This window comes from Rhinolophus ferrumequinum, chromosome 11 (genome assembly GCF_004115265.2).
Source record: "Rhinolophus ferrumequinum isolate MPI-CBG mRhiFer1 chromosome 11, mRhiFer1_v1.p, whole genome shotgun sequence".
In the NCBI taxonomy this organism is placed as follows: Eukaryota; Metazoa; Chordata; class Mammalia; order Chiroptera; family Rhinolophidae; genus Rhinolophus; species Rhinolophus ferrumequinum.
In genome coordinates, this window is record NC_046294.1 from 8008799 (window position 1) to 8023596 (window position 14798).

At 46.3% G+C, this 14798-nt stretch overlaps 1 protein-coding gene, 1 long non-coding RNA gene and 9 other non-coding genes across 12 annotated transcripts; all 11 read left to right on the forward strand.

Annotated features, from left to right (window-relative positions):
* Positions 1-182: 182 nt before the first annotated feature.
* LOC117029619 (uncharacterized) lies at positions 183-3686 on the forward strand. The gene is made up of 12 exons (XR_004424295.1): positions 183-288; positions 631-683; positions 942-1028; positions 1244-1294; positions 1640-1672; positions 1844-1892; positions 2176-2222; positions 2402-2436; positions 2635-2671; positions 3076-3127; positions 3364-3393; positions 3553-3686. It is a non-coding gene; the product is annotated as an uncharacterized LOC117029619 (long non-coding RNA).
* LOC117031425 (small nucleolar RNA SNORD26) lies at positions 753-828 on the forward strand. Its single transcript, XR_004424561.1, has one exon. It is a non-coding gene; the product is annotated as a small nucleolar RNA SNORD26 (small nucleolar RNA).
* Positions 1099-1170, forward strand: LOC117031424 (small nucleolar RNA SNORD27). Its single transcript, XR_004424560.1, has one exon. It is a non-coding gene; the product is annotated as a small nucleolar RNA SNORD27 (small nucleolar RNA).
* Positions 1496-1570, forward strand: LOC117031423 (small nucleolar RNA SNORD28). Its single transcript, XR_004424559.1, has one exon. It is a non-coding gene; the product is annotated as a small nucleolar RNA SNORD28 (small nucleolar RNA).
* LOC117031429 (small nucleolar RNA SNORD22) lies at positions 1935-2062 on the forward strand. Its single transcript, XR_004424565.1, has one exon. It is a non-coding gene; the product is annotated as a small nucleolar RNA SNORD22 (small nucleolar RNA).
* On the forward strand, positions 2264-2330 carry LOC117031421 (small nucleolar RNA SNORD29). The gene has a single exon (XR_004424557.1). It is a non-coding gene; the product is annotated as a small nucleolar RNA SNORD29 (small nucleolar RNA).
* LOC117031426 (small nucleolar RNA SNORD30) lies at positions 2499-2568 on the forward strand. The gene has a single exon (XR_004424562.1). It is a non-coding gene; the product is annotated as a small nucleolar RNA SNORD30 (small nucleolar RNA).
* LOC117031427 (small nucleolar RNA SNORD31) lies at positions 2813-2881 on the forward strand. The gene has a single exon (XR_004424563.1). It is a non-coding gene; the product is annotated as a small nucleolar RNA SNORD31 (small nucleolar RNA).
* On the forward strand, positions 3169-3294 carry LOC117031428 (small nucleolar RNA SNORD22). The gene has a single exon (XR_004424564.1). It is a non-coding gene; the product is annotated as a small nucleolar RNA SNORD22 (small nucleolar RNA).
* Positions 3687-8851: 5165 nt separating the features above from the next.
* LOC117031433 (U2 spliceosomal RNA) lies at positions 8852-9042 on the forward strand. Its single transcript, XR_004424569.1, has one exon. It is a non-coding gene; the product is annotated as a U2 spliceosomal RNA (small nuclear RNA).
* A 1119-nt stretch (positions 9043-10161) lies between these two features.
* On the forward strand, positions 10162-14731 carry WDR74 (WD repeat domain 74). 2 transcript variants are annotated; one of them, XM_033118825.1, is made up of 12 exons: positions 10162-10316; positions 10424-10575; positions 10657-10763; positions 10843-10964; positions 12474-12549; positions 12688-12834; positions 12987-13088; positions 13353-13453; positions 13540-13595; positions 13912-14057; positions 14178-14194; positions 14505-14689. In XM_033118825.1, the coding sequence occupies exons 1-12, from the start codon at positions 10309-10311 to the stop codon at positions 14545-14547; spliced, it is 1077 nt and encodes a 358-aa protein (XP_032974716.1). In that variant the 5' UTR covers positions 10162-10308; the 3' UTR covers positions 14548-14689. The 2 variants fall into 2 exon arrangements, with proteins under 2 accessions (XP_032974716.1, XP_032974715.1); XM_033118824.1 differs by lacking the exon at positions 10162-10316 and having other exon boundaries at positions 10358-10575; positions 14138-14194; positions 14505-14731.
* Positions 14732-14798: the final 67 nt, after the last annotated feature.

The following is a 14798-nucleotide window of genomic DNA, read 5'->3' on the forward strand; positions in this document are numbered from 1 at the left end:
CAACGCTCCAGTGCCCCAGGCAGCCGTTTTGAATCCGGGTCTCAGCGCGGGAAGGCGTGCCTGGGTACTGCCCTAAGGCGCAAGCGCGCCTTTTTCGCGCCGCTGGGGGCGCGCATTCCACGCTCGCCTTCTTTGGAAATCTCTACCCACAACTCCCCAGGCTCCCACGCACCCTCCTCATGCGCGTGCGCCCGCCACAGTCCCGCCCTCAAATCCCATGGGTCTCTGCGAGATGGTATTTAAGCGTTTCAGTGTGCAGCTTCGGTCTCGTTTTTGCTGCTGCTCTCGGTGAGTGTACTTTGTGTTTCATAAAGTAACCGCCGCGTGAGCATGGCGCACCTTTGGCCGCCTTCTGTGTTGCATTTATTTAATTGGCGGGGTGGGGGAACTTGGCCGTGGCCTCCAGGCCTCGAATCTAATGCAGGGCTTTATGAAGGACAAAATGGCGATGGCAGGCGGTGCTTGCGGCCTTCTCTGTGTGATGAGAACCTTTTCACAGACCTGTACTGATTTCCGTGAGGATGAGAAACTCTGAGGAGACTGGCCTTGCGCAGCCGACGCAGAAGACTCTCCGGAAAACAAAGCGTTTGCGAAATACCCAGTGCTGACCTAATGTTCTCTTGTCTGCAGGGTTCAGGGGCAAGTTTGAACGCCAAAGAATCGGGAACAGCCCTTTTGTTAAAGTAAGTGCTTAAGGCTGCCCTTTACCATTGTTCTTTCATTGTTGAGTGTTTGGAAGGCCTATGGATGTGCTACGGGGATGATTTTAAGAATTGAACTCTCTCTTTCTGAGGGATTAGTGGAGAAAATATAAAAATTCTGAGTAGCACCATCTGCAGCAAATGTTTGGGGTTTTTTTAGCTCGGAGGTGTTAAGGCACTAACATGAGACAGGCTGCAAGGTCTAAAGCTTAAGTGAAAGGTGCTCTTCGTTTTTTTCAGACATGGTTCAGTTTAAAAGAACTTGTAGGTTGGAAGATGGGACAAAATCTTTTCCTGTGCAAATCAAGTGTTACAGTGATGCTCCAGGTATGTATACAATGGTTTATGCAATTGTGGGTGGGGGCAGTGTCTAGATGGGCGTCAAATTGGGCTGGCCACTCCATGATGAATATATAATGACAAGCATATGACTGAACTTGGATGTGATGTCATCTTAATACTGAGAAGTGGGCCGAGAGTACTGAAGTACTCCTTTGCAGGCTGCCCTAGGTACATATAATGCCTCCCTTTTCTGTTTCCAGCATCTCATCACCAATCCTGAGGAATTCAGCTGTGTCTCAAGGTGACTACAGGTAATTGTTCAAATGGGATTGGTGTGTCATCTCTCCAGGGTTCCCCACAACCAGGAGAGCACATGGTCAGTGGAGTGGTGTTGCTTTTTGCTCCTTCCAGCTTGTTCCTCTTGGAATGATTTTTTTCTGGGGAGGGAAAGAACAACCAGCAACACAGTTGGTTTTTGAGAGGGTGTGCTTTTCCCTCACCCACATGTCACTGTCAGATGATTTGAATTGTTATGCTGATGTTCTGTGAGGTACGACAGTTAATAGCATGTTAGAGTTCTGATGGCAGTTTCTATTCATGAAGAAATTTTATTCTACCCTAATACTTTTAAGTAATTATTTGCTCCTTATTTGCAGACTGTCCTGATGATATATTCATCTATTTTAATGGTAAGTTGCTTCTCTCGTGGTAAATTAACATGTGAACCCATTATCCAAAGGATAGCATCATCATGGGTTGTTGTGATATTTTGTTTTGTTACCAGAGCCCTGATTGACCCATATAGCTTGCTGGTTCCCCTTGGTCCTTGTAGTAATGTTTCTTAATCTCTCATCTACTAGATGCCCATTGATATGCCCAGGGTTGAACTACTGGAAAGAGTTGGAAGTGGTGAGTACTTGTAACGTGGTTGTAGCTTGCCCCAGAGTCCAGTACCAGTGAGGAGAACAAACATCCCGTCTTAACCCCTGTTCTAGCCCCAGAGCCAGTAATGGTGAACCCACTGGGGCTAACTGGGAGAGAGGATGAGAACTTGTTCCATGAGGAACTGTCTGAGGTACAACAAATAGCCTGTAGATAGCATTTGGTTAGTTTTTCTTGGCCTATCCATTAACCATAGCTAGAATAGCTTTGGCTGTTTTAGATATTTTGCTAATTACATGATCTTATTTAGGAGCACCTTGTTCCTGTGTACTACTGAAAAGCTGACAGAGTTAAAAGGTTAGTTGATTAATGTCTGGTTTATATCACCAAGTAGTCGGTTTCTATGATGAATCAAACTAGCTCACTATGACTTACACAATGAAAACATTTGAACACCTGAGAAACTGGAGAAGACGGTAGTAGGGGGATACAATGTGTAAGGAACTTTTGTCACCCACAGCTTTGTCTTTCCCTAGGTGCTGTTAACAGTAACCTGTTTAACCACTAGAAGGTGAGTGGTTTTCCTATGTATTGGTGCATGCTGGGTAGAAAAATGCCCTGTTAGGCCTATACATACATGATGATTTACATGGAATCTCGTTCGGCTGATGAATTGCTGCTGAGACTCGGAAATCTGATTTTTAGGAACTGGCTGAGGTGGGAACAATGCAGGAAATAAGCATTGTTGACCCAATCTTGTTTGTTTCAGGTCCAGCACCTTCTCTGGAGCCCAAGAATGATTTGAGGTAAATCCCTTTGCAACATTTTCAGTCTAGGGCTGCTATATAAGATTTGCCAGTTTTTGTATGGCACTTTAGTCTGGATACCTGTGCAAAGACGTGAACCCATTGGCTTAATCCAGTTTGTCTTTGGTCATTACTGAACCACTCACCAGTGATGAGTTCAATACCGCCCCAGTCTGATCACTGTGACTGAAAGGTATTTTCTGAGCTGTGAGCTTGCCTTGGAGTGAAAAGTGACAATGGGTAGTTCATTGAGTAGGCTGTACAGCCAGCAGGAAGTTCTTTGGACTTCTTGGTGGTTCCTATAAAATGTGTTAAAGCCTACATAGCCTATACAGGTGTACCTTTCCCCCAAGCAACAGGGACTCCTAGGGCTGGGGACTTAGTTCCCAATCGATCTTTTGCAGAGAAAGTGTAAGACAAGCCATATTTCTGCTCAACTCCAGTCTGAAGTTAGAGGTGAGTAAACTTAGATGCCAGGTATGGGCCAAGCTAAAATTTCCCGGTGAAGAAACATTCACATGTCTTACCTCCTGTCCTCGTCCCAGAGCCTGTAAAGGTGAACCCACTGGGGCTGGCTGGGGGAGAAGAGGAAAGTCTGTTCCAGAAGGAGCTGTCTGAGGGATCATAAGGATTTCTGAACATGGGGAAGGGAGAATTAAATCACTTGTTGAAAATTTGTATATTTTTTCCAGGTCTAAAGAAAGAACAAATCCTGTATGATGGTAGGTATCTGCCTGTGTACTGGTGTTTCGTATTTAGTACAGACATGATTTAATAAACAGAGAAGCATGTGGAGGTGGAAATTGGTTTAAATTAGCCCCTTATAAACTCAGTGCATATTCTTTCCCATTCAATAAACTCACTTTTCTTTTTCTGTACAGGATTCCAACTCTTGGAGGACATCAAAAGGGGAATTTTTTAAGTCATTTCTTGTACCATGTAGAATTAACATAAAATTCAAATTAACATGCAATCATTTCAGTCTTTAAATAAAACATTTTTTGGTTTTTTTTAATCTTCACTGTGATTCATGTGTTTGAGTAGGTCTGGATTAGCTATTCACCTAAATAGGTACAACTGCTATGGCAGGTGAACATTTGTTGAATGAATGATACAATTGGCAACAAACATCCATCTTGATCTACATGTACCATTAATCTGAGCATGAAAATAGATAGCTACTTGAGAATTTACAGGCTCATCCAAATGGGTTCCTGTCCCCATGCATACTCAGGTAAAGGAAGGGCGGTGGTGTAGTGCATGGGTGGGGGTGGTGTGGGTGTATGTGTATGGTTAGGTCAATGATTCTGTCTTTAAAGCAGTTAATGTGGTTTTCTAAGCCTGGAGTGAAATCTATGTGGCTAACATGCACTCCTGCCCCCTTCCCCTGCCCCCAACTTCTCCAGGTAATTGTGATATAAGTTCAGATAATGATTATATTTCTCAATATTTGATATTTGATAGAATAGTGATGAATTAAGGGATACCCACCTATTTTATTAACACGTGAATTTCAGAATACAGCCCCTACCTCTGTCCTGGGATATTGATTCCAGGGTCCCTGCGGATACCAAAATCCGAGCATGCTCAGTCCCTTACATAAAATAGTGTATTTGCCTATAATCTACACACTCTTAGGCTTTGTCATCTCTAGGCTACTTAATACAAGTGCTGTGCAAGTACTGTTTTCCCGAAAATAAGACATAGCTGCACCATCAGCTCTAATGTGTCATTTGGAGCAAAAATTAATATAAGACCCAGTCTTAGTATATATAATTTTGGAGGAAACACAGTAGTTTACACTATTACAATGTAAATGCTATATAAGTAGTTCCGCTGTATTTGGGGAATGACACAAGGTCTATGTTCAGCACAGACACCATCAGACCTAACTACATAGTACCTGTCAGCAACTACAAAGTTTTTTTTTTTTTAACATTTTATCTTTGGAATTAGCTTAGACCATGTAGGTGGAAGTCGTGGGTATGGAGGGCAAACTATATGCATTTTGTGTCAGAACTATGTTTTTGTTCATTAAATGATAGCCATACAGATTTGAGAGTTGTCATCAGTGATACAACCAGAATAAGCAAGGGTTGGTCCTGAAAGTGAATCAACTAAAAAGGTGCCAGGACCCTGGGGAGCACCAGCATTTAAAGGGGAGGAACAGTAGAGGAGAAAATCAGAAAGGCACTGCAGGCAGTGGGAGAACCTGCAGAGATGCCTGATCTGGTAACCAGGGAAGAACACCCCAAACACGGGATGAAAAATGTCGAAGCTACAAAGAGGTCAGGTACAACTGACTGCAAGCGTGTTGAGCTTTATCTACAGACAAGTCTGCATTACCTCCTCTCACCCTCTCACCAACCCTGGGAGGCATGTGTCAAAAGCACCCTTGGATAGAGGAGGACACTGAGGCAAGGAAAAGCTAAGCAAATTGCCCATTGTCACAGTTAAAATAGCAGGGGAAGGGAGGGTCGGTTACCAAAGTCCCAGGGGCTTAACCAGTAGAGCAGGCCATTCTAGGAGTCTGGGGGCTACTGTTGCTCTAACCCAGATCTGGGAAATACAGCAAGGAGGTGATAAAACCAGATAGGCTGAGCCTGGCATAGGGGCCCGGCAGGGTCCACTGGAAGTGTCTGGTAGATAATGAAGCCTTCCTCAAACACTATTTTCAACATTTGGCAAATTAATTCAAATTAAGACCCAAATTAATGGCTAGTTGGACTGAGACATGAAAAGATGTACAACTGGGACAATGAGAAGTGGGGGAAAGTTCCAGAATGATTGAGGCCGGGCTCCTCACGTTCCTTCTGCACGCGGGTGACTCAGGACTATGATGTCTCTAGCCTTGGACCTCTTCCCTGAGCTCCAGGGACATCCAACCACCCCCTACCCTCCCCCCTTTATATCCAGTCAGACATTCAGACCCTTGATCCCCTGTTCTGCCTGCGCCAGCTCCTCCCTCAGCTTCCCCACCTCAGTTAAGTGGTAACAGCGCCAACAAACTGCTCCATCCCAAACCTAGCAATGTACTCCCCAGAAGAGCCAAAGCCTTGCTCTTGCCTTTGGGTTACATTCTAGAAGAGGGAGAGGCAAAATAAGACAGCCAGCAAATACGATTATTTGAAATAGCACAGTGGCTCTCAACCAGGGGTGATTTTTGTCCGCAGGAGACATTTAGCAACCCTGAGTAGCCAGTCTTAAATCCTGGAGTTAGGGCTCCTTCTTGGACTGCTTTTAGACAGGACTCCAGGACCCCCAAGTCCTGTTCCTCCACTGACGTGGCCTCTTTTTAGGTATGTGGACAACTTCAGCGAGATTATCTGTCTCTTCTAGGGCTGTAGTTGTATACTTACAGATTAGCAAATGGGTTTCAAGGGACTCTTAAGAATCCCACCAGAAATTGTATGCAAACCTGTGTGAGACAAATATGTGTTTATTTGGGGAAAGTTTTCAACAGATTCTCAAAAGGGTTGGGGGATGCAACAAAAATTACAAACCTCTTCAAGTTGACTAGCCATTTCTTCGACGTGCTTTATCTTGTGTTGGTTTTTAAGTTTATAGCATCGTCCTCAAGAACACAAAAAAATAGGAAGTCAAAAATTGTTCAATCGATTTATAAATATGGAAGAAAGTACCATTAAAAATAAAAAGTGTTTAAAGAGTTAACAGAAGAGTGTAAAATGGGGATAGTTGCTATAAACCTTTGAATACTACTTGTTGATTGATATGAATTTCATTAAAATAAAACATTAAATTACAAAAATTAAATGTACCCATGGAAAGAACATTCTTGCCTTGGCCTCGCTTTGCCTGTCACCAAAGCCAGTGTTTCTCTGAACTCTTCCACTTATCTCCATCTCTGCTACCACAGCCCCCTTTGTCTCCCACCTGGAGGATCACAGGAGCCTTCTCCCAGTTTTCCCCAGTAGACTATAAAGGTCATGAAGTCAAGGTCCATGTCTCATTTTTTTTTTGTGGCCATAGATAACTGCTCAATAAGCATAAACAAATGCATTTCCAAGTTCTCGTGGAGCCCTCATATCAGCCTCCCGCACCCACGCAGGAAGAGGCAGAGGTAACAGTAGAACAAGAGTGAAGGAGCCAATCCCCACTTGCCTTTGCTTCAAAGCAGGAACAGTCAACTGCTGACTGCACAGACCTACCAAGAGATGGGGTGCTTGGCTGTAGCCTGGGCAGGACTGAAGCCAAGCCAGGGGGCTGTGGCTTGCACTAGGTTGGGTCTTGCAGAATTTGGAGAAGGTTGGGATTGAAAGAAACTGAATTTTGCTTTTGCGCTTGTATTAGTTTTGTATTGCTGTTATAACAAATTACCACAAACTCAGTGGCTTAAACAAAACAAATTGATCTTATGCTTCTGGAGGTCAGAAGTCCAAAACGAGTCTCAACGGGCTAAAATCAAGCTGTGGCAGCAGGGCTGCCTTCCTTTCTGGAGGCTCTACGGGAGAATCATTTACTTGCCTTTTCCAGCTTCCAGAGGTCATCTTATGTGACCCCCTTCCATCTTCAAAGCCAGCAAAGGGTCATCAAATTCTTCTCATGCTTCATCATTCTGACACCAAGTCTGCTGCCTCCTTCTGTCCCGTATAAGGACCTTTGCAATGACACCAGAGGGGCCCACCAAATCCAGGATAATCTCTTCTTCTCAAAATCCTTAATTTAATCATATCTGCAAAGTACCTTTTGTCATGTAAGATAACATATTTAGAGGCTCTGAGAATTAGGACATAGGTGTCTTTGTGGGGGGCATTATTCTGGTAACCACATCCCCCAATTCAGCTCTTCCCTGGAGGCTCTGGTTTGCTTATGGGAAACTGTGGAAACTGCTTCTGTTTATTAACATCAGGGACACAGTGCTGAGAACCTTGACCTTGTTCTATTATGTCACAGATTATCAGTAAACCTTGCTAGTTGAAAGCATATCGGTGAGAATGAAGCGACCTAACTCTTGCCTTAAGGATCTAACTTTGACGCAGAGACACGGCCTTCAGCCAGCTATAGAGCTTCAATTAAGGAGGTTTCCAACAGAATATTCCACATTTATGTTAATATAGTTTCCAAGGAAACAGGACCTCAAGTCCCTTACAGCCAGGGCCTGATATCCCTTTCATACAGCCAGGCTTTGCTTTGAGTCGATAAATGAACTGCTCATTTAAATTTTCCCTACACTGGGCTTCACCATCTCTTTCCCACCGCGGGACGCCGAGTTTAGGAATCAGGAACCTCCGAAGAAACGTCTTTCTCAGGGTATCTTTTCCCCTCTGTGAAGGGTCCACGGTGGGTGATGGATGGTACAAACGGCAAGGTAGAAGCGAGTTGGGGGTGAATGTGACAAGTCTGGGAGGAGGCACAAAAGGGAGCCAGAAGCCTCAGGATGCGAGGGGAATGGAATCCTAAAGGCCAACCTTCACTGAGTGTCCTGCTCTAACAACCGCCCCATTTAACAGGGGGCAGGAGCCTACGCAACATGCCTCAATTCATCAAATCAGAAACTGGCTAGCAGGAATCCCAATGTAGAAATTTGGATTCCAAAACCTGTGCCCCGGAACCGCGGACTCTCCAAATGCCGTGTTTCCCGGAAAATAAGACCTAGCTGGTCGATCTGCTCTAATGCATCTTTTGAAGCAAAATTTAATATAAGACCGGGTATTGTATTGCATTATATTATATATTAATTTTTGCTCCAAAAGACACATTAGAACTGATTGTTCGGCTAGGTCTTATATTTGGGGTAACACGGTGTGTTCCGGCGCCGGCGCCGCCACCCGCCCCACCCTCAACTGACTAACGGAGCGGTCGCCCCCATGGCGTGCCTAAAAGCCTTCAGAGACATGCCACAGTCTGGGAGAAAGAAATCAAGCGGGCATTGAAACGTGGGCATTGACTTGTATGTGGACCAATCCCAAGAATGTATAAAAGCAGAGGGGCGGGTTCATGCAAAACACGTCGAACAGTGAGCTGACAGACGAAGCGGTAAAGGACCTTATTTAAGGTCTGTTTCAAAAAAGTTACTATAATTATGAATAAAAATAATAATAAATTAAGTTTAAGAAAGGTTGTGTGTTGGAAAAAAACTAATAGTTATGCCGTTAAAGTCACCACAATTGTAAAAGCTACAGAAAGGATAAGGTAGGCTGGGAGGTGAAAAACAAAGGCATCGCTTCTCGGCCTTTTGGCTAAGATCAAGTGTAGTATCTGTTCTTATCAGTTTAATATCTGATACGTCCTCTATCCGAGGACAATATATTAAATGGATTTTTGGAATTAGGAGATGGAATAGGAGCTTGCTCCGTCCACTCCACGCATCGACCTGGTATTGCAGTACTTCCAGGAACGGTGCACCCCTTTTAAGGGGAACTTATCTCGGTTTGAAAATAAGATAATGCTCGGTTTTACGAATAGTTGCTATTGCAGTTCAATTTAAATGAGGTTTTAGAAACTTCAGTTAGTTTAACCACGGGTTTTTTTTTGTTGTTTTTATATTGTAAAGTGGGTGTGTGTGTGCGCGCGCGCGGGGCGGGGTTTGGAGGAAAGCACTAAATTGGTGTTTCCCAGCCGATACAATATTTTGCCTTTTAGCTCTTCTGATGCATTCTTAAAAACAGGAAAATTGACTACGATAATTTTTTTTTTTTTTTTAGATCTGTATTGGAATAGCAGCTTCGTTTCCTCCTTATTTATTAGAAACGCTTTACTGGTTTTTAGATTTTTTTATCCTGTGTACGGGAGAGGTCTTTCTTAAGGGTTCAGTTTGGCTTCATATTAAGTGGCAGACTGTTAGTTTAACCTCATCAGCGTTAAACCCCAGCTGTGTCCCCGACTTGTATTACAATGAGGAAAGACCGGCACAACAGAGGAATGGTTGGATGTCTTAAAAAAAAGTTACAGGATTTTAAGGAAAGATGGAGTTCAGGTTTAATTTAGTTTAAATTGTGTTCTGATAGGTTCAATAAAAAGGGCTGTGTGCAAAGAGATCAACATCAGGCCTGCACTCCGAAGGGTGCTCTTTCTTTGGTAATACAAAAATAAGTGTGGAATGTTATGCTCAGAACTCTATTGCCAGGCTTGCAGCTGCTCTGAAAACATAGCTGCTTCTCCGTGGAGGACTTAGGTCTGCCAGGCAAGAGTGGGATACTTTATTCTTACTGATATAATTTCAAACAGCAAAGTTTCTGATAGTCTCTGATTTCATAAGAACAAAATTTCTCAGAAAACAGTCAAAGAAGGAAGCCGTTGACATTTTAATTATGACATTTTAAAGTTGCAGCTTTTGTTTCTGTTACCTGCAGATTTTTACTTTCAGTTTGTGTTCATTTTTACCATCACCAAACCTCAATGTGAAGAAATAAAAACGACACCCCTACTTCCACCTTTCCAAAACAGATACCTGTTTTAAAGATTCTCGGTTTTATTTTCTCCGTCTTTCTTCGTTTTGTGCCTTTTATACTCTAGGTTGAAGCCATGCGCCACAACAGTGATTTGAATCGATTCTGAAGTGGTCTCTTGTCTTGTACAGAAAACAAAACATGATGCTTTGCAGCAGGGAGACGTACTAAGGCTGGCTTGACCCGGCATCTCGGTCTACCCAGGATGCGTTCCACTCCAAGTGTAAAATGGTCCAGTTAAGTCTTCAGATCCCCACAATTATCTCCAGAAATCGTTATCGTAAAGAAAAACAAACTGGAGCAGGCGAGTGATCGCTACTCTCCTCGCTCTTTAAACTCCCAGAATCAGCGTTGGTCCGGATCCACCTTTGCGCGCGCGGGTGACGCAGACGCTGCGCCGGAAGTGCGGCTGTCGGCTGCCAGACTTCGGTATGGCGGCTGCGGGGGCTCGCTGGAACCATGTGTGGATCGGCACGGAGACTGGGATCCTGAAAGGTGGGTGGCAGGAGCGGGCGCCGGGAAGTGGGTAGGTCTCCAGCTGGCGACCCCGGTGCGACTGACTCCCGCGTCCCGTAGGGGTGAACCTTCAACGCAAACAGGCGGCGAATTTCACGGCGGCGGGACAACCGCGACGCGAGGAGGCGGTCAGCACCCTGTGCTGGGGCGCTGGAGGTGAGACACAGGTGAGCGGCCGCTTGCTGGGACGGAGCTGGGGTACGGTAGCCTCGCTGTCCTTACCATTCTGCACTCCTCTACCTGCAGATCCTGGTGGGCTGTGCCGACTGGACAGTGAGGCACTTCAGCACCGAGGAGGGCAGATTTCAGGGCCAGAGGCACTGCCCCGGAGGGGAGGGCACGTTCCGAGGCCTTGCCCAGGTCGACGGGTAAGACCGAGTCCCTCGCTGAGCCCCTCAACAGAGAGCGATGAGGCTTCCGCAGGACCGCCGAATAATGATCAGCCCTTAGATGACACAGGTCTGGGCTGGGTGACGGACCTGTGTCCTGCCTTCTTTCGTTCATTCCTATAACAAGCATTTATTGGACACCTACTGAGTTTCAGGCATTGGGCGAAATGCAAGGGCTGCAGGTACACCAGACACACACAGTACCTACTTTCATCCTCCAGGGATTTTCTCGTTTCCATAATTTTTTGAGTGACCCTGAGCAAGTCATTTAATAGTTAAGAGGATGTTTTTAAACGGGGCTAACAACCACCAACAAGGTGATGAAGGTCCCAAAGTAAAGGATAGGAAAGTGGTGTCTTGGGTTAGGTTACCGGCCCAGCTTTCTTCCAAAGATGGAGAGAGGAGGTTGTGAACAGGCTGTGTGTGTTTGGTAGTAATAATTCTGACAGGCGAGGTCTAGGAGGCTCTGTGTGGGTGAGATGTTTGAAGTGAACCTTGAAGGATTGGTAGAATTTGGGCAGGTGGAGAAAGGGGTAAGGGCATTCTGGGAAGAGGCTACTGCCTTGGCAGAGGCCAAGGATTGATGTCTCACTACAGGGTACCTTTCAGGGGCGATCAGTAGTATTTGGGGGTTGAAGCTGAGGAAGCGTTTTAATACAAGATAGGCAGGGTAGGTTGGGTTTCATTGTAAAGGGCTTTAAATGCCAGGCTGAGAGATTTGTACATTTGTAGGTGGTGGGGGTTACTGGTTTTTGAGAGGACAGTGCTGTGGTCAGAGCTGTGAGCCTGTAAGAGTGTGGAGGATAAATTGGAGAGGAAGCAGTTCAGAGACTGTTGCCATAATCCAGGGAAGTGATACAGACCCTGAACCAAGGTGGGAGGGTGAGCAAATGTGAGAAGGACCATAGGTTCGGGCTGTACAGCTCCTGGGGAGAGACTTGCTTGGGCTTTGTGGGAGGGGTACTTTGAGGGAGAGATCGACATTTAGCGTCTGGAACCCAGAACATGGAACTCAAAAGAAGCTGGTGTCTGACTTTGGCCAAACCCTAAATCCAAACCAGTCCCATTTCAGTCCTTTCAGAGTTATTGATTCTGACTCCCTGGTGTCTGACTCAAGAGTCAGAAAGACCTGTGGGGCCGGGTGACCCCAGATGGAGCTGTGGAATACAAAGGCATTCTCTGCTTTGGAGTATCACAGACTTGATTTCCAGCTCTGGTTCTGACATTCACAGCTCAGTGGGCAAATCTTTTAATTGCTCAGAGCTTGTTTCCTCACTTATAAAACTGGTAAAGCCTCCCTCTGTTGAGGAAATTAAACAACGGGAAGCTGGAAGCTGCCAAGCCCTGTCCAGACCAGAGTTGCCTAGAGGCTTCCTTAGGAACAGGCCTGTAGGAATTTAGTTTAGTTAATTTGGGGGTGGGTTGAAGGGAGCCTAGAGGATACTTTCACTTTTTTTTTTTTTAACTAAGTCTATCTTCCCTCTGCAGCACCCTCATCACATGTGTGGATTCTGGGATTCTTCGAGTCTGGGGTGACAATGACAAGGAGACATCCTCCGGCCCAGTGAGGCTCCCCTGCCCTGATCCCTGTGGTTGGGGAAGGAGGGGGCCAGGGTGGGAGCTGAATGAAAGCTTTGGGGGAAGAGGATTAAGGACTCTGGAACTGACTCTCATCCCTCATCTCATCTCCCATTCTTTTCAGCTCCTGGAACTGAGGGTGGGCCCTGGGGTGTGTAGGATGCGCCAAGACCCAGTGCACCCCCACGTAGTTGCCACGGGTGGGAAAGAGAATGCTTTGAAGGTGTGGGACCTGCAGGGGTCTGAGGAGCCTGTGTTCAGAGCCAAGAATGTGAGTGATGGGTGGGGAGGGGCTGGGTCTGAGGTCCAGGGAACTGAGGCCATTATGAGTCAGAGACCATGGCTTTAGGGGTGATGGAGGGCCGAAGGAAGGGACACATTGAGCACCCCACAACCCTGCCCCCCATCTACCCACCCCACCAGGTACGGAATGACTGGCTTGACCTGCGAGTTCCCATCTGGGACCAGGACATACAGTTCCTCCCTGAGTCACAGAAGCTTGTCACCTGTACAGGGTACCATCAGGTGAGAGACCACCCCATCCCTACCTCCTGGCTTAACCTCCCAACCTGGAGGATCGCTTCCCTCATCCCTGTCCATTTATGCTCCTAACGGCTCTCCCCCAACCCCCTAACACTCAGAAGAGGGATATATTTCAAATGAGAAAGTTTCTCTAAGAGTGGGTTATAAACAGCAAAGCAGTATATGAAGGGGGTGTTGAAGACGTGGGGAAGCCATAGGGGGGTATGTGGAGTGAGGGTACCCTGTGATACCGCAGTCTTCCTCCAGGTCCGTGTCTATGATCCAGCCTCCCCCCAGCGCCGGCCGGTTCTAGAGGCCACCTATGGAGAGTACCCACTGACAGCCATGACTCTCACTCCTGGGGGCAAGTGAGTGTTTAGAGGGCAAAGAGTGGGGTCAGGAAGGACTCTTGGAGGCTCCTGCTGACCCCACTTTCCTCTGACCTCCTCCTCAGTTCAGTGATTGTGGGGAACACTCATGGGCAGCTGGCAGAAATTGACCTTCGGCAAGGTAGTGGACTGGGGAGCCTTGGGGGAGGGGAAGGGTAGGATGCCCTCTAAGGCACGACAGTAGAGCGGTTGAGCCCTCATTCAGGTATTAGGTTATCTGAGTTCAAATCCTGGTTTCAAAAGCTGTACGACCTTGTACAAATTACTTTGACTCGCTGTGCCTTAGTTCCTTCACCTGTGAAATGGAGATATTAATGGTAATTTCTACTTCAGCGTTATGTTAAGGATTAAATATTGAAATGTAAAGTGATTTGAATAGTAAACAATAAATGGTTGTTGGCTGGTCAGCTGGCACTGATGCTTACCCCCTTCTCCAGGGCGCCTACTGGGCTGTCTGAAGGGGCTAGCGGGCAGTGTCCGAGGGTTGCAATGCCACCCTTCAAAGCCCCTCCTAGCCTCCTGTGGTTTGGACAGAATCTTGAGGGTACACAGGATCCGGAATCCACGGGGCCTGGAGCATAAGGTGAGAGCCTGCTGCCAAATGTGCCCCCATTCATGTTTCTATTTCATGCTTGGTTCCTTAAGGTACCTCATCTTTTGCAGGTTTATCTCAAATCTCAACTGAACTGCCTTCTCCTGTCAGGCAGGGATAACTGGGAGGTGAGCAGTTGTGTCTGGGAATGTGGGAGCCAAGGACGTAGATGTGAGGATTTATTTCCCTGTGGGAAGAAAAAAGGAAGCAGCTGGAACAGAGACCTGGGACTATCCATCTACCTGTCGCATTACTTAATTTTTGTGAGGAATGTTAATAGTTACAGTCCTGACAGGGTTACTGCCAAGGGTGACAGGAACATGGGTGGGAATGAGTTCCCAGAGCAGGAAATAAAAGTGATTGTTTCCCAGCTAGAGCCTCCTTCCCAGTGGGTCTATGACTGTGTCCTTGACACTGAAGCTCTTCTCCACTCACCAGGATGAGCCCCAAGAGCCTCAAGATCCCAGTAAGGTGCCCCTAGAAGACACAGAGGCAGATGAACTTTGGGCCTCTTTGGAGGCTGCTGCCAAACGGAAGCTCCCTGATTTGGAACGGACCCCAGGAGCTCTCCAAACCAGAAAGAGAAACAAGAAGCGGCCTGGCTCCACCAGCCCCTGAAGAGCCTGTGTTCACTTTGTAAATAAACAGCTCGACACCCACCATGACTCGGAGCCTTTTGTGATGGTAGAAATGAAAGAGGGGTGGCTGCTCTCTAAGCTGAGGCGATGGGAT